The following is a 22,438-nucleotide window of genomic DNA, read 5'->3' as shown; positions in this document are numbered from 1 at the left end:
ATAGTGTTGTTCAAATCCTCTGTTTCGTTACTGATCTTCTGTCTAGTTAGAAAGTGTGATAGTGAAGTTTCCAACTATTATTGTTCAATTGTCTATTTCTCTTTTCACTTGTCAGTTTACACTTCACGTATTTTGGGGCTCAATTCTTAGGTGCATATATGTTTATAATTGTTATAGTATCTTCCTGACGGGTTTACCCTTTTGTCATGGTAAAATGTCTCTCTTCAACTCTAATAACATTTTTTAATTTAAAGTCTATTTTGTTTGATATTATTATGGTTTTCTTATGGTTGCTGTTTGCATAAAATATCTTTTTCTAGGGGCCGGCCTGGTGGTGCAGAGGTTAAGTGTGCACGCTCTGTTTCGGCAGCCCGGGGTTTCGCGGGTTTGGATCCCAGGCGCGCACCAACACGGCACTTGTCAAGCCATGCTGTGGTGGCATCCCATATAAAGTGGAGGAAGATGGGCATGGATGTGAGCCCAGGGCCAATCTTCCTCAGCAAAAAAGAGGAGGATTGGCAACGGATGTTAGCTCAGGGCTGATCTTCCTCACACACACACACACACACACACACAAAATATCTTTTTCCATCCCCTTACTTTCAACATCTTTGTATCTTTGAATATAATATGTATCTCCTTTGGCAGCATATAGTTGAATATAGTTGGATCTTTTTTTTTATTCTAGTCTGACAATCTCTGCATTTTGTCTGGATTGTTTAGTTCTTTCACATTTAATGTTTTTATTGATATAGTTGGATTTTTCTTTGCCATTTTGCATTTTGTTTTCTCATATTTCTCATATCTTTGTCTCCTCTGTTCCTCTTTTACTGTTTTGTTGTGTTAATACTTTATAACTTTAATCCTTTAATGATATTTCACTATATGTTTTAGAGTTTATTTTCTTGGTTGTTGCTCTAGGGATTACCATATACACCTGAACTTATCAGATTCTACTTCAAATTTATTAACTTCAGTGACATATAGAAAAGTTACTCCTATGTAGCTTTTATTCCTTCCTGCCTGTGTGGTGTTATTGTTATACATATTACATCTCTATATGTTACAAACCCAACAATACATTGTAATGATTATTACTTTATATAATTTTACATTTTTTAAAGAAGCTGAGACAAGAAAGAACAACCTGTATATATTTATAACATTTATTATATTAACCTTTTTATTTACCATTTTTGAGTTACCATCTGGTGTCATTTCCTTAGTTTAGTACAGCTTTGCTCCCACCTACTTCTTTTGTGCTTTCATTGGAAAGTATAAAAATATATTTGTGTATATTAGAAACCCAGCATTACATATATGTACACATTGTTTTATACAGTTACTTTTTTTTTGTTTTTTTGTGAGGAAGATCAGCCCTGTGCTAACATCTGCCAGTCCTCCTCTTTTTGCTGAGCAAGACTGGCCCTGGGCTAACATCTGTGCCCATCTTCCTCCACTTTATATGGGACGCCGCCACAGCATGGCCTGATAAGTGGTGCATCGGTGTGCGCCCGGATCCAAACCCAGGCCACCAGCAGCAGAGCGCCTGGACTTAACCGCTACACCATGGGGCCAGTCCCTACAGTTACTTTTTAAATCAATCAAGAGAACTTTCTTTAGTGTAAGGTGAGTCTGCCAGCAACAGAATCTCTCAATTTTTGTTTATCTCAGAATATTTTTATTTGGCTTTCATCTTTGAAAGATAATTTTCCTGAATATATGATTCCTGGGTAATAGTCCTTTTGAGTAGTTTGAGTATATCACCGCATTGCCTTCTGGCATGTATGGTTTCTGATGAGAAATCTCATTGAGAATCCCTTGCCTTTCCAGTCTGGAAACACAAACTTCCCACTTCTGTGTGTTTTGGTGATTTTTCATTCTACTTCTTTCTGATAATTCTTTCCTCAACCTCAGGTAGTTTCCTCACATGCATCCATATTTTGGTACCCAATCAAAGATTGAAGGGGACCCTTTTGTAGATCTCTCTCAGTGCAGCTATTTTTTATTCTGTATTGAAACTTACCGGGCTGTAAGATATAGTCGTAGTGCTCCTCATTGTTTCCCTTTTTTCCTGAATTCCTAACCTGCATCGCCTTTTGTCCCATGTCTAAAAAGCCAAAGTTTTATATATTTTGTATTGTTTTTGAGTTGTTTGATGTGAGAGGGTAAATTGGTTCCTTTTACACGTACATCATGGCCAGAATTAGAATCTCCATTTGGTTTTTTGAAACCCAGTAAATGTGGATCGTTATTAAAATTTATTGTTATTTAGGCTTTTGATTTAGGGATTTAAGGAGATTGATGTCTTTTGAGCATCTGAAAATGTTTTTGTTTTCACCTCCCCAAAGAAAGGGTCAAGTGAGTATCGTTCCTCTGCCACTTGTGCAGCCGCACCTTCCTTCACATTCAGGATCATCAAAGCCCAAGCAGTGAACCCATATCCTAAATTATTTTCCATTTACAGGGTATTGCCTTATAAAACCAGAAGTGATTTTCAAGTTGGAGCAAGGAGAAGACCCATGGTTATTAGAGGATGAATTTCTAAACCAGAGTTATCGAGGTGAGTTTTGGAGTACTGGCAGAGGGTCTCTCTGGAAAACTAAATCCAAAATGGGATCAAAGGTGGGCACCTTCGGAAGTTTACAAATGAGTAGATCCAATAAAATGTGGGTGTGGAGGGTGTAACATAAGGTATACAATGTAATCATTTTCATTTTTTCATCTTTTAAACTAGGCGGCAGAGTATGTCATTTATATCTGACAAATCAAGTAATCAGTTTATATGCAAAGTTAAATACTAAGGAAGAGTATAAAAGCAACTAAAACAGGTTAAAGGATGGGAAAAGTGAGAGAGGAGATACACTAATTTGGTGAGTGGTTGTGTAGTAGGAAATCACTAGGTGCTGTCTAATTAATAAATAATCAAGAATCATGTAAGATTTATAATTATAAATATAACTACTATAAATGTACTAGTATAAATGCACAAATACAACCTTTCTCATTATTAGAAGGAAAACCCAGTTAATAGTACAAAGAAAACAGAACTATCACTGAAAAGGTTTTTTGTTAAAAAAATAAAAAATAAAAAAACCTATATAGGGGCCGGCCCCGTGGCTTAGCAGTTAAGTGCACGCGCTCCGCTACTGGCGGCCCGGGTTCGGATCCCAGGCGCGCACCAATGCACCACTTCTCCGGCCATGCTGAGGCCGCGTCCCACATACAGCAACTAGAAGGATGTACAACTATGACATACAACTATCTACTGGGGCTTGGGGTGGCGGGGGGAAGGAGGAGGATTGGCAATAGATGTTAGCTCAGAGCCGGTCTTCCTCAGTAAAAAGAGGAGGATTAGCATGGATGTTAGCTCAAGGCTGATCTTCCTCAAAAAAAAAAAAACAAAAAAAACGTATGTAAACGTTAACGTATGTAAACAGCATAACTTAAAGTAAGATGGTTGTATCTGTCATATCAATGTAGATGGGTTAAAGTCACCTATTAAGAGAAAATGGTATGAGGTTGTATCAAAGAGATATACCTGAAAATAATTTGGAAAGTTTAAAAATATGAAATACTTAATATTAAGGCAATATACCTAAAATAATTCAGGCTTAATTTATGTAACTATTGGACAGTGTTTTGATTCACATCAAAATTCATAGAGTAATAAAAAGGATACTTTTTTAGTAAAGCTAAAGAACATAGTTTAAAAAGGAGATGCAAAAGTTGCAAATACCTATGTGCCAATTAAATTATCATCAAGATTCGTAAGATAAAAACTGCAAGAGATATGAGGAGAAATAGGAACACATTAGATATTATAGACCTCTATATACCACTCTGATTTCATACCAGATACAGTGGACAACAACTGAGTTCTGGAACATGAGTTGATAAATTGTGCTCCTGGCACTAAGTCCAGCTAGCTGCCTGTTTTTGTAAATACAGTTTTTGGAACTTAGATATTTGTTTGCACATTGATTATGGCTGCTTTTGTGGACAACAAAGTGGTGACTAGTTGTGACTGAGATCATATGGCCTGCAATGACTAAAATATTTACCATTAGGCCCTTTACAGAAGAAGTTTGTTGACCCCTGCTCTAAAAGATATGAGTAGCATATTTTATGACATGAGTCTGATACATATTTATCTGTCTTTCATATTCTGTACTCTGAAAACATAGTATATACCTTTGTAGTGTCAATGGAATAACTAAACTTGAGTATTTATGGGTGAAAAGCAAACAGCAATAAATTCTGCAAAGTTAAAGTAACATAGTTTAGTAAAACTAGAAATTGTAGACAATATGAGAAAAATTAAAATCCCTCCATCTGTAAATAAAAAATATGTATATATCTTTGAAAAATCTGTTTGATCAAGGGGAACATCAAAACCAAAAATAAAAACATAAAATGCATTTGTAAACTTGTGTTCAGAGGTCTCTAAGAACTGAGAAAAGCTGCTATATTCAAGCTTACAGTTTATTACGGTAGAAGAATACAGATAAAATCAGCAAAAGTAAAAGGCACATAGAGCAGAATCCAAGAGAGACTAGAGGCAAACTTCCCATTTTCTTCTCCCAGGGGACTTGTCTGAACAGTGCTTAATTCTGCCAGCAGCGGTGTGTGACAACATACATGAAGTATTGCCAACTAAGCAAGTTTACCCAAGCTTGAGTGTCCAAGGTTTTTATTGGGGCTCAGTCATGTAGGCCTGGAGCACCTATGTGACTGACCTCAGTTACTCAGGCTCTAGCCCCTCCAGAGATCAGACTGATACGGTGTGGCCCAAGGCTCCCACCATAAATCACATTGTTAGTCTGAACTATCTGGCGTGGTACAAGGCCCCCAAGTATGTAAAGACACTGCTGTCAGGCAGGATATTCCAAGGACTTAAAAATTATCTCCCAGGAGTTGGTCAAAGGCCAGTCATTTCTTTGGAATGTGCAGGGTTTGACCACCCCAAACCTGCTGAATTAACCCTTTATTGCACAGAACTTTTGGGCTATGGGTATGGCATTGCTTAGTGGAAAATTTGAAGAATGAGGAATTTTGAGAAGACTAAGCAAAGCAGAAGTAATTTATTTAAAAAAAAATTAATTGGAAAACTATAATGGTATAAATTAAATAAAAGTGAAAACATGGTTCTTGGAATAAAAATTAAATAAAACCCATTACATTAGTTAGCCTATGCTGGAAAAAGGAGAGAATGCATTATATAAGAAGTTACAATGCAAACATACCTAGAAATACAAATATTGAATGCAAATGCAAATATTGAAATTTTGGAGAGCAACGTGAAATAAAGGGAAATAGCATGTTCATAGATTGGAAGACTATTTTAAAATTCTTAGTTGTCACCAATTTGTTTAAACATGTTTGAAGAACAGGATGGTGTAGGATTTTTTCTAACAGGTATTAAAGATATATTGTAAATCTATTGTAACTGGTACAGAATGGTACTGGTGTGGGGATAATTATAGTCCTTTGAAACAGAATAGAGAGCCCAGAAACAATTCATGCTTTAATGACAACTGATTTATGAACAGGGTGACAGTGCAGAAAGCCACAAAAGCCATTTATATGAACACTGGCCCAACTTTATACTCTACCACAAAAGTTAATTTTGGGTGGACTAAAGGCTGAATTGTATGAGGCAAAACTAAATATTTTAGGAGGAAATATGGGAGAAAATTTTTATTACTCTGTGTAGGGAAAATTTAAAACCACAGAAACATTTAATATATAAGAAAAATCTTTACTGAAATTCACAATTTTTTGACATCATAAAAAGCATGAAAAGAGAAGCCACACTGTAGCAGAATCTATTTGTGATATGTTAAATCAAACAGGACTAATATTTAGATTGTAAGAAGAAATTCTGCAAATCTTTGAGGAAAAAGGCAGGCAACCCAGCAGAAAAATGGGCATAAGATTTAATAAGGAACTTCCTCAGTGGAAATCCAAATGTCAGATAACAGAGGAAAACGTATTTAACCTCATCAGTTGTGAAAACATGCAAATGAAACTGCAGCATGCCACCACTAAACATTTATTGATGCAATTGGCAGAAATTCTGAGTCTCACACTATCAGGAGTTGGTGAGGATGTGGAACACCAAAGAACCTCATTCACTACTGCAGAATTGAAATTGGTACAATCACTTTTTTTTTTTTAAGACTTTTTAGAACAATTTTAGGTTCACAGCAAAATTGAGCAGAAGGCACAAATATCTCTCATATAGCCCTTCCTCCCACACAAGTGCAGTCACTTTGAAATGGTGGACATTATCTAGTAAAGGTAAAGATATCCATACCCCGTGTTATGCTGTTCTGCTCCTAGGTATATACTCTTGAGAAAGGTATGCTTCTGTGTTCCAGGAAGACTAGGAAAATTTTTTCCCCCCACAATGAAAACAAGCAAATACCCATGAACAGATGAATGAAGAAACAAATTGTGGTGCATGTATTTAATGGAACATAAATTATACAGAAATGGAAATTTCCAAGTTACGGCTACAAGCAAATACATGAATGAACCTCACAAACAATTTTGAACAAAAGAAGCAGTGATTCCATTTGTGTAAAATTAAACTATTTTCTTGTAGGGTTGCCTGTACAGGTTGTAAAAGTATAAAGAAAAGTGAGGAAATGATTTTTATGGAATGTATGAGAGAAGAGATCTCTCAGTGTGAAGGAAGTCGTGCCCAAGAATGACAGTGTGAGGTCTCTTGGAGCCAGTCATTTTATATATCATGAACTTGATGGTGGTTATATAGGAGTTTGCTTTATGCCATTTGTTAACTTATACAGAAGAGATTTGTGTGTATTTGTTTTAGTTTTCGTGTTTTAAAAGCTAGAAAAGGACAAAGTAACGAGGGGGAGATACTTGCTACATGTATTCCTCAAATGTGTTTGTTTCTATAAAAGAATTCACATCTTGTCTTGTCCCTTTCTCAGTATGGCCTTCCAGGACCACCTGTTTATAATGGCACTCTTCATCTCAAGCAGTCCATTTCTCCTTTTATTTTTCTCCTAAGCACTTATCAGCTCTTCTTACTTCTGAAATCATATTGCAAAATCTCCACTTAGCTGTCCTGTTTGAACATTTTAGAGGGACTACTCTCTCCCACATGTTTTCTTCTTCTTTTGGTGGTACGAGTCATGATTCCTGGAAGCAGTCCCACCTTTGATTTGAGCATACTTTTGTCTGTGCTTCCCTAAGTGCTTATTCACATTTAGTTGGCCTGGTTTATAGTTGTAAAGTGCCTCACATATAATAAGGCGTGGAATAGGCATACAGTGGATATTTGTGAGTGAATGAATTTTGATTCTCAGACACTCTCTCCTGCTGTTTTGTCTCTGAACACTGTTCTCTGTGTCAGCTCTTCTTCCTGTGCAGTAACTCGCTACATGCCTCATCCATCTCCATAATTGAAGCCTTTTGCTTTATCCTGATGAATTTGTCCCACCTTCAGGGCAGCTGTACTTGAGTGTTCTGGCCCCTTTATTTTCAAAATGGCCAAATGAAAACTAAGTTTTTCTCTCACAACTCAAAAATGCTTCTGTCTTGTTCCACTTCTGTAATTATTTGTCCTACTATCCTGTTCTCATAACAGACAACCGTGAAATCACTTTAAAGTTCTGAATCGCTTATGTCTGTCATCCACCCTGATCTTTCAACACTTCCTGACATTTTGGGTTTCCTTTGTACTGTCTTTGCATATTCTCACTGTCTAATGACATTACCCAAAACTAGAGCCTTGCTCTTTAATGCCTTGGCTATTCTTGTTCCTAATTGGAGTTAATTTTTACATAATGCATCAAATTCATGTTGCTCTGGGCTGACAAAATAACCTATGGCTTATAAACCTAGGGTTTACATATAACTTAATATAAGAAATTTAAATTACTTATATTTTAGTGACTATTAAATTATGAACCCTTCTTGCATTATCAGATGTATTTCTTTTTCTTGTCTACCCTGATGCCAGACCTTATATGATCCAGTCTCCTGTCACCTATCCATGTGGCATTCCTCTACAGCACACTTTTCATCGTTGTATGCTTTCTCTATATGAGTTCTTAAATAATTAAACTGCTTAACATGCCTGGCACAAGGGATGGTCTCATATATATATATATTTTTAATTACTGCACATATTCAGTTTTGGTTAAGATTCTTAGTTCTATAAAATGATCATAGAATATTTTAGCTAACTTTAATTTCTCCTTTTTTTAATTCCCTAACCCACTTCATGGCTATTTCTCAAGAAATTGAGACTTTCACACACACTATGCCAGATAACATAGGTTACTGAAAGAGCACTTTTCCCCTCCTGGAAACCCACTAAAAAGAATGGCCTCTGCTTTATTCTTCCATCCTTTGGTATCTAATATAAATAAATACTTTGTAAATACATTGTGGATTAAATGCAAAGCCAGGTAGAGAAGTATTTCATATTGATTCACTCTGAAAGCCCTATCCCAAATGCAAATGCCCAAGTCAAGTTTATTTCTCCCCGTCAGTTACATACTAACATGTAATTACTCAGTTACATGTAATTAATTCTTGTTCTGCTGGGTCTTGGGTTACCAGTCTCATGAAATTGTCTGCTTCTTGACTTAAAGAATTCTGACTCAGTGCACCTTAATGACCTGAAAGTTTTCTAAATGATGTCAGCTTGAAAGCATGTTTTTAAGAGTCTTTTCATTGAAGTGTCAGTAGTTGAAGTGCTTAATACAGCCTCTTTTCCTGAGGTTCTGAGATTGCCCTTTGTTGATGACACAACCTCTAGCCTAGTTTATAAGAGCTTTCAGGCAAACGTCAGAGTTAAACAAAAGCCGCCTGTAGATGTCAGACTTATAATGGCTATGGTTAATTTATTACTAATAATTTTCAAATGGGAAAATTCTGCTGTGCATAATAAGAATAACGCACTGATAAGGAAATTTGGTTATTTCTGTGATAGGAAAAAGTTAACAAAGTCACCTTTAAAAAACATTTTAGGCAAAATATCTTTAAGGACAACAAACAAACTTGTTTTCAAAGAAGTCAGTGAATGTTACATTTGATCATGAAAATTTATGAACAAAACTTTATTTATTTTTTTTTTTAATTTTTTATTTATTTATTTTTCCCCTAAAGCCCCAGGCGATAGTTGTATGTCATAGTGGCACATTCTTCGAGTTGCTGTATGTGGGACGCGGCCTCAGCATGGCCGGAGAAGCAGTGCGTCTGTGCGCGCCCAGGATCCGAACCCGGGCCGCCTGCATCGGAGCGCACGCACTTAACCGCTAAGCCACAGGGCCGGCCCTATGAACAAAACTTTATAGAGGAAAATTTTTGACTTGTAACAATAATCCTGAGACATAATACACCAGTAATATACCATTAATATACAAGAATATCAAGTAAAGAGATTCAGTAAGTCTGGAATAAGTCTTAGAGAAGGATCTTCTTACAAAACATCATCAGTTAAGTCTGAAATACATCCCGAGTTGAAAAGTACTGACCTAAAAGACACTAGAGGTTTAAATAAAGAAGCAAGGTTTTGGCCAGGTTAACATTTAAAATAATAACTGAAATGATAACTGACAGTACTATACTTTTGTTGCCCAAGATTATGCAAAGTATTGCCAGTACTCTGATAAATATAGGAAAACTTTGTAGAAGTGATTAATGACAGTTTTGGTAAATATTTTTTTGTGAACGTTTTGGACAGTGAGGGCATTGACAAATCTGTACAAATTCATTTTGCATACAATTTCCGAAATATTCATATTAATAATATTTTATATGTACAAATTTAATGTAAGGCAAGGTGAGCATCTCTGAATTGTCCGTCTTCCCATGGAACTCTTATAATAGTTAAACATTAAACAAATCTCATTATTTCTAGCATTCTTTTGCTTTTTATTTGAAAGAATATAGACTCACAGGAAGTAGCAAAAATAGTACAAAGATTCTGTGTACCCTTCCACCACTTTCCTCCAGTGGTGACATCTTAGTAGCTGTAGTACAGCATCAAAACCAGGAAATTGATGGTGGTACATTACTGTTAATTAGACTACTGATCTTACTTGGTTATTACTGTTCTTTTAACTTGCATTTTATCTGTGTGTGCGTGCATGTATAACTGTGCAGTTTTATCCCATGAATAGGTTTGTGTAACCACCACCACAGCTAACATACAGAACTCTTTACATTACCACAGAAGAACTCTTTTGTGCTACCTTTTTGTATTCATACTCCCCCACCCCCTAGTGGTCATCTGTGCCCCCTGGCAACCACTAATCTGTTCTCCATTTCTACAGTTTTGTCATTTCAAGGAAGTTATAAAAATGGAATCATATATAACCTTTTGAGATTCACTTTTTTTTTTTTTTTTTTACACCAAGCATATTCCCTTTGAAGTTTATCCAAATTGTTCCATGTATCAATAAGTTATTCTGTTTTAATGCTGAGTAGTACTCCATTGTATGATGTTCCAGAGTTTGTTCAGTGAGTCAATCACTGAAGGATACTTGGGTTGTTTTCAGTATTTTCCTATTACAAATAAAGCTTCCATGAATATTTGTGTATAGGTTTTTGTGTGAAAATTTCATTTCTCTGGGATAAGTACCCAAAAGTTGCAATTCCAGGTTCATGGAGTAAGTACTTGTTTAGTTATGTAAACTGCCACTAATTTTCCAGAGAGGCTGTACCATTTTACATTTCTATCAGCAATGTATGAGAGATCCATTTTTTCTGCCTCATCACTAGCATTTGTTATTATCTCTTTTTTCTTTTGGCTCTTCTAATAGGTGTGTAGTGATATCTTACTGTGGTTTTAATTTGCACTTTCCTAATAGCTAATAATGTTGGATGACTTTTCATGTGCTGATTTGCTATATGTATATCCTCTTTAGGGAAGTATCTGTTCTTTCTTTTGCCAATTTTATAATTTTTTTGATATTACTTTACAACTAAGACCTTTGTTGAATATGTGGTTTGCAAATATTTGCTGTCAATCCATAGCTGTCTTTTCATCCTCTTAAGGTCTTTCATAGCACAGACATTTTCAATTTTGATGAAGTCCAATTTAGTACATTTTTTTAAATGGATTGTTCGCTTCTTGGTCTAAGAACTCCCTGCCTAGCCCTAGGTCTCAAAAATTTTCTGTTTTTTCTTTTGAAATTTTATAGTTTTATGCTTTACATTTAAATCCATGATATATTTTGCATTAATATTTGTACACAATGTGAGGTTTAGGTCAGCATTCACTTTTTTTGCCTGTTGATGTCCAGTTGTTTGGCACCATTTGTTGAAAAGATTGTCCTTTCATTGAGTTGTTTTTACACCTTTGTCAAAAATCAGTCGGCTGTGCTTATGTTGGTCATTTTTTTGATCTCTTTTGTGTTTCATTGATCTGTGTTTCTATTTCTCTGTCAATACCACACTGTCTTGATTACTGTAGCTACTTAATAAGGCTTAACATAAGGTAGAAGTTTTTCTTCTTTAACAAAATTGTTTTAGCTATTGTGGGTTCTTTGCCTTTTCATATAAAGTCTAAAACAAGCTTGTCTATATATATACAAATAAACAATCCTGTGAGGATTTTGGTAGGACTTGAATTAAATCTATAGAACAATTTGGGGGAAATTGACATCTTTACTAGATTGAGTCTTCTAGTCCTTGACACGGCATGTTTCTCCATTTATTTAGATCTTCTTTGATTTCTTTCATCAGGGTTTTTTGATTTTCAGCATACAGATCCTGTAGGTGTTTTTTTAGGTTTATGCCTAGGTAATTTTTTAATTTGAATGTTTTGCCCTGAAGGACATCTAGAAAACTATGTAATAATCTATAACCTAGATTATTAAATAGTTTCACCCTGAAGAATATCTAGATTAGGAGTAGTGCAAAGGCTGAAATACAGGTTATATTAGGAAAGAATGCACATACAACATTATTTTTTGAAATGAACCAGTTAAGCAGGACTAAAGCCTGACCAGACTAATACAGAAAATACTGTGGACCGGTAGATTTGTGGAATGGTAGTTTGAACACCTGAAGTATATACAGGTAGTGTAAAACTTTGTTTTCCAGAAAGATCTCTCTTAACTTTTTCATCTTTTTTTTCCTGGAGCAGTGGGCTCTGGACCATCTTAGGTTTTTAGCAAAGGCTTGATTGACATCATTGCATGGAGTATGGGCAGCAGTGTGGTAATAGTCATATGTACACACTGTTTTTTTTTAATGATAGATAAATATAAAGGATATTTCCAAAATTTATGGGAGCAGGGTGAAACATGATTCTTAAGGTTCTCACAATTGGTAGAAACTAGATATGTTGAACAGTGCGTAGAAAGCCGAGTCAAATATGGGACAGGGTTAAAACTGGTTTCAAGAATGAGTGAGCATTTTAAAAAGGTGATACTTAGGATTTGAAGGTCAAAAAAGGTTTACTTTGAATAACGCTAATATAAATCCAAGTACCAGAGGCAGGATAGAGCAGTGAATCCAATCCAGGTGGAAAGGTGGTTTTTCCTCTGGTCACTTTTATGCTTCCTCCTGGGCATTTGTGTTCCTAAGAATTACAGGCAGGAGAATTAGATCTTGGGCTTTAGGACTGTGTCTTTAAACATGAGGAAATTTGTGCCATTATAAGCTTAATTTGGTTGACGTGTAGAATGAAAAAGGCGAACCTCCAAATGGAAGTATGTAGACTGGTGAGTATCTTGCCATTTTAATCTATATTTATTTGATAGTTTAAGAACCTAAATCCTGATAATCACCTTAATCCAAACCCTTTCTCTGCTGGAACCCCTAAAATTCTTGTCCTTGATTTTTTTTTTTTTGGTCATTGTTGAATTCATCCCATTCTCTTATTTTCCTGTTCCCAGGACCCAACTCCCTTAAAACCCTTTCTGTTTCCCGTTCATCTTTTCTTTCCTTTATACCCACTTCTCTTCCCAAGTTTAAAGATTATATTTTCAAATGCTGAACAGACATGATATTCATTTTCAGGTTCTTTTCCCTTTTTGCACTACAGCAAGTCCCCCACCCCAAAAGTGAATATAGATAATATATACTTGGAACTAGTATATTGTTGGGAGACTTAGCAAGAAACAAAAATGTCAAATATATAGTAAAGCATATGTATATAAGCCCTTTTTCATAAAAAATATGTTAAGTTTCATAAGGAATTTTTGGCTTTCTCATTTTTAGAAGACTGCCGACTTGATCTTTTAGAGAGGAACCAGGAAAACCAAGACCAATATTTCTGTCAAGTTTTATTCAGCAACCACCAAACGTTGACTACAGAGCAAGAGAAAGTTTCAGGAAAACCGTTTAATCTGGGCACAGACATTTTTCCTTCAAGAAAAATACCTTGTAAATGTGACTCTGTGGAGCCAACGTACTTGGATCTCTACCCTTTGGCCCCACATAATTACTCAAAAAAAAAGGCTGATGAGTTTAATGCATCTCATTTCAGTACTAGAAATGAGAGAACCAATACTGGAGAGAAATCTTTTGATTATAATCAAAATTTGCAAGGTTTTAGTTATGTTGAGGAACTTATTCAGCATCAGACTTTTCAGACTTTGGGGCAGTCATTTGAATATAGTGAACATGGTAGTGCTTTCCATGATAAGGCTGCTTTGATTACACATAAGAGTGCCCACACAAAAGAGAGATCTTATAAATTTGGAAAAAACCTACATGATAACTCAGCCCTTATTGTCTCTCCAAGTATTCACACAGAGAAGAATCACTCTGACTTTAATGAAGATGAATGTAATAAAACTGGGAACAATTTCGGTAGGGTTACTCAACTTCAGAGAACTGATACAGGAGAGAAAAATTTTGGTCAAAAAGCACATTTCAGAAAGTATCAGAGAATTCATACAGGTGTGAAACCTCTCGAATATGGAAAAAGTGTTAGCCACATTTCAGCCATTATAGTACAACAGAGAACTCACACAATAGAGACATCTTGTGATAACACATGTAGGGAAACTTTCGATTCTCAGTCAGCCTTCAATACAGATGAGAGAACTCATGGAAGAGAAAAGCACTATGAGTGTAATGAATGTCAAAAATCCTTCTCTAGGCGGTCATCCCTCATGGTACATCAAAGAACTCACACAGGTGAGAAAACCTATGAATGTAATGAATGTGGGACAGCTTTTTCCTGGAAATCATCCCTAGCAGTTCATCAGAAAACACACACGAAGAAGAAACCCTATGAATGCAATGAATGTGGTAAAACTTTCAGGCAGAAGTCAAGCCTTGGAATACATCAGAGAAGTCACACAGGTGAGAAACCCTATGGATGTAATGAATGTGGGAGAGGTTTCGCTTACATGTCACACCTCAGAGCACATCAGAGAATTCACACAGGTGAGAAACCCTATGAATGTAATGAATGTGGGAGAGCTTTCACCTACATGTCACACCTCAGAGGACATCAGAGAAGTCACACGGGGGAGAAACCCTATGAATGTAATGAATGTGGGAGAGCTTTCACCTACATGTCACACCTCAGAGGACATCAGAGAATTCACACAGGGGAGAAACCCTATGAATGTACTGAATGTGGTAAAACTTTCAGCCAGAAGTCAAGCCTTGGAATACATCAGAGAAGTCACACAGGCGAGAAACCCTATGAATGTAATGAATGTGGGAGAACTTTCACCTACATGTCCCACCTCCGAGGACATCAGAGAATTCACAAAGGGGAGAAACCCTATGAATGTCTTGAGTGTGGGAAAACTTTCCTCTGGAAGTCAATCTTGAGAATACATTGGAGAAGTCATACAGGGGAGAAACCCTATGAATGTAATGAATGTGGGAGAGCTTTCACCTACATATCACATCTTAGAATACATCAGAGAAGTCACACAGGCGAGAAACCCTATGAATGTAATGAATGTGGTAAAACTTTCAGCCAGAAGTCAGACCTTAGAAAACATCAGAAAATTCACACAATGGAGAAACCCTATGAATGTAACTAATGTGGAAAAGCTTTCATTTGCAATTTAACTCTCCAAACTAAAATTATGAGGCACTTCACACAGGCGAGTATAATGAATCACATTTTCAGCAGTGAGTTTCACCTATTGAAACATGAGAAAACTCACAAAGGGGGGGAGAAATCCTATACATGTGGTAATGTGGGAAAATTTTCAGAGGGTTTTCGGATGTAAAAAGCCAAGGGGAGGAAAAATAACTCTTTCACTGCTCTGTTAGGTTCAGTGACTGGTGCCCTGCAAATTGAAAGACATTAACACAGAAAAAGGTCTATTTCATATATGTGTGGAGTGGCCTCTCAGAAATGAAATGAAAACCCCAAAGAGGTGGTCAGGGGCCAGCCCCGTGGCTTAGCGGTTAAGTGCTCGTGCTCTGCTACTTGTGGCCCGGGTTCGGATCCCGGGCGCGCACCGAGGCACCGCTTCTCCGGCCATGCTGAGGCCGTGTCTAGAAGGACGTGCAACTATGGTGTACAACTATCTACTGGGGCTTTGGGCGGGGGAAGGAGGAGGATTGGCAATAGATGTTAGCTCAGAGCCGGTCTTCCTCAGCAAAAAGAGGAGGATTAGCATGGATGTTAACTCAGGGCTGATTTTCCTCACAAAAAAAAAAAAGAGGTGGTCAGACCTTGAGGCTTACATACCATTTTAACAAAAGGGAAATACATTTGCAGAGAAGTGACTAGCCAAAGGAATAGGATTTTGAGCTTCTAGAGGTGGTAAATTGTGAAAAGGTAAATATATGGGGAATCCAATGGATGATAAGGATTATTTCAGTAAGATTTGTTTATGCAGATGTTAGTTGGTGCCATCTTCAATGATAAGAGTTGTATCCTCTTACCTCATAATGGGAGAGGGAATGAGGAAAACTTCACAAAGGGAGATTTATGCCCTGCCTTTAGGTAGATAGGGGGAGGATGGATTTTTCTGTGTCTACTGTTTTTCAATTGCTTTCAGCTCAAAATAATCCTTAAGCCAAAGTGGCTTGTTTTGGGGTGCCATATTGATTCCCTTCTTCACACAGAGGAGAAACCTTATAAATGTGATGGATGTCGGGAAGATTTTCACCAGAAGTGAAATCTCAGACCATCAGAAAACTCACAGGGAATTAAACGTACGAATGTAATGAATATGGAAAAACTTTCATCCATACATCAAATCTTACATTAAATCAACTTAAAGACAATTAAATTAAAGACAACTTATACACATAAACAGCCCTGTAAATGTCATGGATCTTGGAATGTTTTCAGCCAGAAATCACATCTTTGAGAACATCAGGGAACTCAGACAAACTATAAAGATGATGAGTGCAGGGAAACTCTCAGCCACAAGTCAGGGCTAAGAAAAGATTGCAAAACTCAGAGAAATTAATGTGGAAGTTCCTCACTAAACATAAGAGAACTGGCTTAGTCTGTTCAGGCTGTTATAGCAAAAGTACCGTAGACTGGCTTAAATAACAAGTGTTTATTTCTCACAGTTCTGGAAACTGGAAAGTCCAAGATCAGGGCACTGGCAGATTCGGTGTCTGGTAAGGATCAACTTCCTGGTCCTTGGATGGCCATCTTGCTGTGTTCTCACATGGAGGAAGGGGCAAGGGAGCTCTTTGGGGCCTCTTGTATAAAGGCAGTAATCCATTCACAAGAGCCCTGTCCTCATGACATAATCACCTCCCACAGGCCTCCACCTCCAAGTACCAGCACATTGGGGATTAGGTTTTGACATATGCCTTTGGGGATGACATAAACATTCAGTCTATACCAAGAATTTACACTGGAAGGAAACCTTTGAAATATATATAGACAGTCTTTCATCCACTAATAGAATTTTCTGGGGAAAGAAACACTGTGAAGGTAATGAATATAAGAAATACTCTGTATGAACTCAACTCTAAGTAAACTTCCACTGGAGAAACATTGATTGAGAAAGGAATGAAAACGTGAAAGCTTTCTGTCAAAGACTGAATCTCATTGAGTAGAGAATTCACACACAGTGAAGAAAATCTAGAATGCAATGTGATAACTTCAGCCAAAAGCCACCTTTCTCGGTACAGCAGAAAATGCACAGAGCAATAGAGACCTCATAGTGTATTAACCAGATGAAAGAAATCTTAAGGTAATGGATTTGGGAAATTGTTCCAGAAGTCAACCCGCAATATAATATATATAAGTAATATAATTTAAAACAGACCACTATCCCACATACTATATATTCTTCATTTCCTTTTGTCCCAAGGCCCACAACTAGTGTAAATTTCCCAACCACACTTGCATCCAAATGAGGTAATATCACCAACTTCTAGGTAGTGGAATGTGGTAAAAACAAGTACCGTGAAAGCCCTCTTCATCCTATATATTCTCTGCTGTCTCTTGTTGCTACACTGAAGATGAAAGGGTACCACATGGAAGGAGTCAGGGTTCAGGAATTACTGTGTGGAACAATTTCCTCCTCTGATAGTCTGACTTTTGTGAGGAAGAAAAAAATGTTCTCTGCTGAACTGTTATAGGTTTGAGTCTGCCTGTTAACTGACATATACTAGAGATCCCTCAGTTAACACAAGCTATGAAAGTGCCAAGTTGGTATGTATCAGAAAAGTCACATGGGAGGATCCCCTGACAACATCCTGAATGATCTTTAGCTATTGACCGCAACTCTTCTTATTAATCACATAAATAACAGGATTTGTCTGATGTTTCCTTATAGTTACAGTTAGGTTATGAACCTTTGTAGCAATACAAGTGTTGAGGATTTCACAGTACATCATACCAGGAAGCACATGCTGTTAATTAGTACCATTGATAACAATATTGAATTGGATTATTTGGCTAATATAGTATCTTTCATGTTTCTTCACAAAAAAGTGATTTTACCCTTTATATTAATATCTTGTGAGGAGATACATTCAGGCTATACATATGTCCTCTTAATCCTGAAGCTTTCACCCACTAATTTTAGCATTTATTTCTGATCATTGCCCAAATCAATTATTACCATAGTTGCAAAAGCATTTTTTGTTCTTTTATTCCTCTTGTGCTTATGGTATGGAAGGGTTTTCCTTTCTCCAGAATTTTTAATTTATGTATAGACTCATATTCTTCATTTAGTAGGTTATAATCCTTAACTAGGGTTTATTTTTTTTGACACTTGTCATCTGAGGTAAGTCAGTGGAAGTTTATTCAGATTGGCTTCTGTCCTTTTATTATGTGTTTCTGATAACTTTTGCTTTTACCAATCTGTTCTTTTACCTGTTGTGATCATGATAATGTTTAATTTGCCTTTGTAATAGTTTACATTATAGAGCAAGTTCTTTATTCATTTTTTTTCCAAAAATTTTGTTTTTCTTAAAATATTTATAATTTTAAGCCCTCTTGAAGAAATATTTTAAAATGCTGATAAAGCATTTAATTTCATCTCAGTCAGGTACCCACAAGGTATAACCAACTCAACCAACTGACTTAGCTGGTTCCTGGGAAACTCAGAGACACAGTCCTAGTGATATGGGAGTCAGGCCTTTCCTGCTTTCCGTCTTCGCTGGCACACGTCCAGAGGACACTCCCCAACACCACTTCATCCTCTAGAGAATGTTGTCTGAGCCCTAAACATTCATGCTTGTTCCTTCTTGCCTTGTGGATCTTTCTTACCTGTCTCTGAACTATTGTTCCAACAAACGGTAGGATCATCTGGGATCCTGGACAAGTTAGATTTTCTGTGTACCTGTTTCTTCATGCTCTTCATGCTACTACAGGCACAAAAGAATCCTATTGACAGGGTTTTTCACTGTTGCATGCAGTGATCCACTTGAGGAGCATTCTCTTCAGTGCTCACCACAGGTCACCTTTTCCTTACCTGTTTGGTTGTTTGACAGAATGACACTGGATCTCAGCTGGTTTTCTAACTGCACATTACTAAACTTTATTATTATTATACTACTATGATTTCACTGCCTGCTTTGTTAACTGGGTGACTGTGTAAGTCTGCCATCAACCATCTGTGACCCGATAGCCAAAATGACAGGCAACCCAGCTGTATAACCCACCTAGAAGGAAGGACTCTAGGGATTGTCGTCAGGCTGGGTGGCTGCCTGCGTCGCAGGCTTAGGCTCCTCTGTATCCTAGGGCCTTGTCCTCCCATCTTGAGTACATAATCTTCAGTGTGAGGTAACTAGGAAATAAACATTCTGAGCCACCTCCAGCCCGTCCTAAGCTGAGTCCCACAAATGAGTTGCAGGGAGTTCATTAGCGGAATGAGATAGATTCAAATTTATGTGGGTCTTTGCATATTTCTGACATGAGAATTCATGACTTGTTTTAGCTTTTCAAAATGGTCACTGGTTTACTGACTCAGAATTGTCGAGAACCACTGCTCAGGCTCCCTTCCCCCCGGAAGTTCATGAATATGTTTCTGTTACATGTTGCTAGGAAGAGAATATGGCTTCCATCAAATATTTAGTGTTTAATAGTTTAATTACCTGTAATTTTTCAACTACTGCTCAGAAGTGACCCCTAGGAAGCTCATGACTATCATGGTCAACCCTCAAGTCCCATTTCATAGCCACTCTAGTATATGATACTGCCAGTCTTAGTGGTCAGAAGGGTGGGGGTCAGCTTAGGGGTCTGGGTTGGGTCCTGAGCACCACTTAGAGTTCTGTTCTCGTGTACATACTCTGATTCCAGTGATTGCTATCAGTGCCTTTGAGGGGTGAGGTTGGATTGAAGTCTAGAGACAGACCCAGGGGAATCTACCAGTTCCTTTCTTGCTGGTGGCCTTCCTTACTGCAGGATGATAGCTTCAGGGTAGAGGCTCTTCACTCAACTTGTGTGGATCTTGGTCTAGCACCCTGCTCTGTGGAGCTAAGAAAAGTGCATCTTTGAGAATGGTATGTGAGAAGGTGACTACTTAAGTATTTACTAATCTGTGTCTTTAAGAAATGAGTTCACTTCTGTATAAAATTGCATTCTGGGTGTGCATGCATGTGGCTTGTATCGGTGCGTTTTTATACCATGTGTATATGTCTGTTGGGATAGCATGTAGTGTAATGTTTAAGAGCAGTTCTATACATTAAGTGGATTCCTCGAGTGCTTTATCAGTGGGGCTTGTTTTAAAATATGCAATGTTTTTTGTAAAAGAAAAAGTTGTAAATATGTATATGAAACGTTACCTGTATCTGATTAGCACCAGCATGCCTCAGGATGCTCAGAAAAGAACCATTGAAGCTCTGCTCTGTGTGTGTGTGTGTGTGTGTGTGTGTTTTAAGGATACAGGCAAACATGCTAGGGACCATGGATAAACATGAATCTTTGGCAAAGGGTTGGGGTGAGTATATGCAGCCCAAGGCTCCATGAGGTTTAGCAGACATCACCTCCTTTCCAGCTGAGAGCTAAATGGTGATATCAGATATGCAGTGCTGAGAGATGTGGGCATTCTTGGGCATCCATTGTTGAGAAAATTTGCTGAGCACCTTGAGCATTTGGTGAATATTGAGCCTTAGGAGTACAGACTATATCCTAGAGCAAGGCTCAACAAACTGGCTCATGGGTCAAATCCAGCCCATTGCCTCTTTTTATACAACTTACAGACTGAGAATGGTTTTTTATTGTTAAATGATTGAAAAAATTCAAATGAATATTTTTTACACATGAAAATGATAAAAATTTAGAGTTTTTTGTCTTTAAATAAAGTTTTGGAACACAGCTATCTTCAGTTGCTTACTTGTTGTCTATGGCTGCTTTTGTACTACAACAGCAGAATTTAGTAGTTGCAACATAGACACTTTCATTGTGGCACTTGTATTGCTTCACACTGCTGCTCATGTTGTTATAAATTCCAGTAGTGTAATTATAACTTGACGGTGTTGCAAAGTTTGAAAAAGTTACCAGTGAATATCATGTCTAAACAAGAAAAGAAGATAAAGTGGACTTTTAAAGTACAGCAGAGTGTAGATTTTGTTGTTGAATTGTCAACACTTTTAGAAATGAAAATAGTGACACTATAGATGTGCCAAAAATGTACTATATATGTAGGCATTATCATACTAAGCCCTCATTAAAATTCTCCCATCTCATAGGCAGGCAATTGCCAGAAAAATTAGAAAAATTTAAATAGAACATCTCATCACAGAATTACTTCACAAAATAAATAAAATGTGACTATCAAACCGTTTTCAAATGGTTTGTTGGCCGAATAAGGAAAGCTGTTTAATGTTGAGTTAATTAGATTGTGTTTGATTGCAGCAGCTGAAGATTATGTCTGGAAAAAAATAAACTTACTTAAGATTCTTATCCTTTTGGTGAGAACACTTGCCTTAAGAGTTGAGGACAGTCAGAACAACATTAATAGTCAATTAAAAAAAAGGCAGATGATTTAAGTGGTTTTCCTTGGCTGTTCATGAACCAACAGTTGTTAGCAGTACTGCTCTATTGCTTTTTTTTCAAGGTGTCACTGCTGTATTTGAAGTGACTAAAGAATTTAAGCTTTGTGGGCCGGCTCCGTGGCTTGGCGGGTAAGTGCGCGCGCTCTGATGCTGGCGGCCCGGGTTCGGATCCCGGGCGCGCCCCGAGGCACCGCATCTCCGTCCAACCCGAGGCCGAGTCCCGCGTACAGCAACTAGAAGGATGTGAACCTACGACATACGACTATCTACTGGGGCTTTGGGGGGAAAAAATGAATAAATAAAATCTTTAAAAAAAAAAAAAAAAAGAATTTAAGCTTTGTGAACGGTCTCTGTGGAACAAATACAGTTGAGAATATTTTAAAAGAAGTGAAAACACTTATTCACTATAACCTGAAGTGGAATCTGCTAAGATGTCTTACAACTGATGGTGGTAAAAATATGTGTAGAGCAGAAAAAGGCTTAGTTGCACAAATTTAGAAACCTTGTTATTTATTGTATTATTCATCAAAAGGAACATTGCTGAAATATTTTAACCTTTTACGTGTTAATAGTGTGAACAGTAAAACTTCACTTGCTCTCATGGACTTAACTCTCATGAGATTCCTGAATTTTTTTTAGAAATAGAAGCTGAATAGTTTGACTTGACCCACCACAGAGCTGGTCAATGACTTAGTGGTAAATATTGTGATTTTTTTTTTATGAGTTCATAGTCAAGATTGAATTTTTTCTGAATGAGAACAACTGCCCTCAGCACTATTAATGAACTGTGAATGCCTTTGGAAATTAGCTTTTGCTACACATTTGATAATCTTGCAGGATTCAACTTAAAGTTACAAGACAAAATGGTACTTATATATGAAACTTACCCTGTGGTAGTCATTTCAACGACTATGTTTGAATCACAAGTAATATCAAGCTGCACTATACACTCCTGTGTGGTTTAAAATTGAAAACAAGAAGGAGTATCTTCCTTCCCACGTTTTACGAGCTCAAACTACTGATGGCATTTTTTTGGGACTTTGATGCA

At 37.1% G+C, this 22,438-nt stretch overlaps 1 protein-coding gene across 1 annotated transcript in view; it reads left to right on the top strand.

Annotated features, from left to right (window-relative positions):
- Positions 1 to 20,714, top strand: part of LOC101403881 (uncharacterized) — a 49,231-nt gene extending 28,517 nt beyond the window's left edge. The window contains exons 4-5 of the mRNA XM_087444250.1: positions 2,468 to 2,563; positions 13,216 to 20,714. Of these exons, the coding sequence (XP_087300376.1) occupies positions 2,468 to 2,563; positions 13,216 to 15,005 (1,886 nt within the window). The 3' untranslated portion in view covers positions 15,006 to 20,714. The remainder of the gene's footprint in view (positions 1 to 2,467; positions 2,564 to 13,215) is intronic.
- The last annotated feature ends 1,724 nt before the right edge of the window (positions 20,715 to 22,438 follow it).

This window comes from Ceratotherium simum, chromosome 20, assembly GCF_057802395.1.
Source record: "Ceratotherium simum simum isolate JZ-2026a chromosome 20, ASM5780239v1, whole genome shotgun sequence".
Lineage (NCBI taxonomy): Eukaryota > Metazoa > Chordata > Mammalia > Perissodactyla > Rhinocerotidae > Ceratotherium > Ceratotherium simum.
This window is presented reverse-complemented; position numbering and strand designations above follow the sequence as displayed.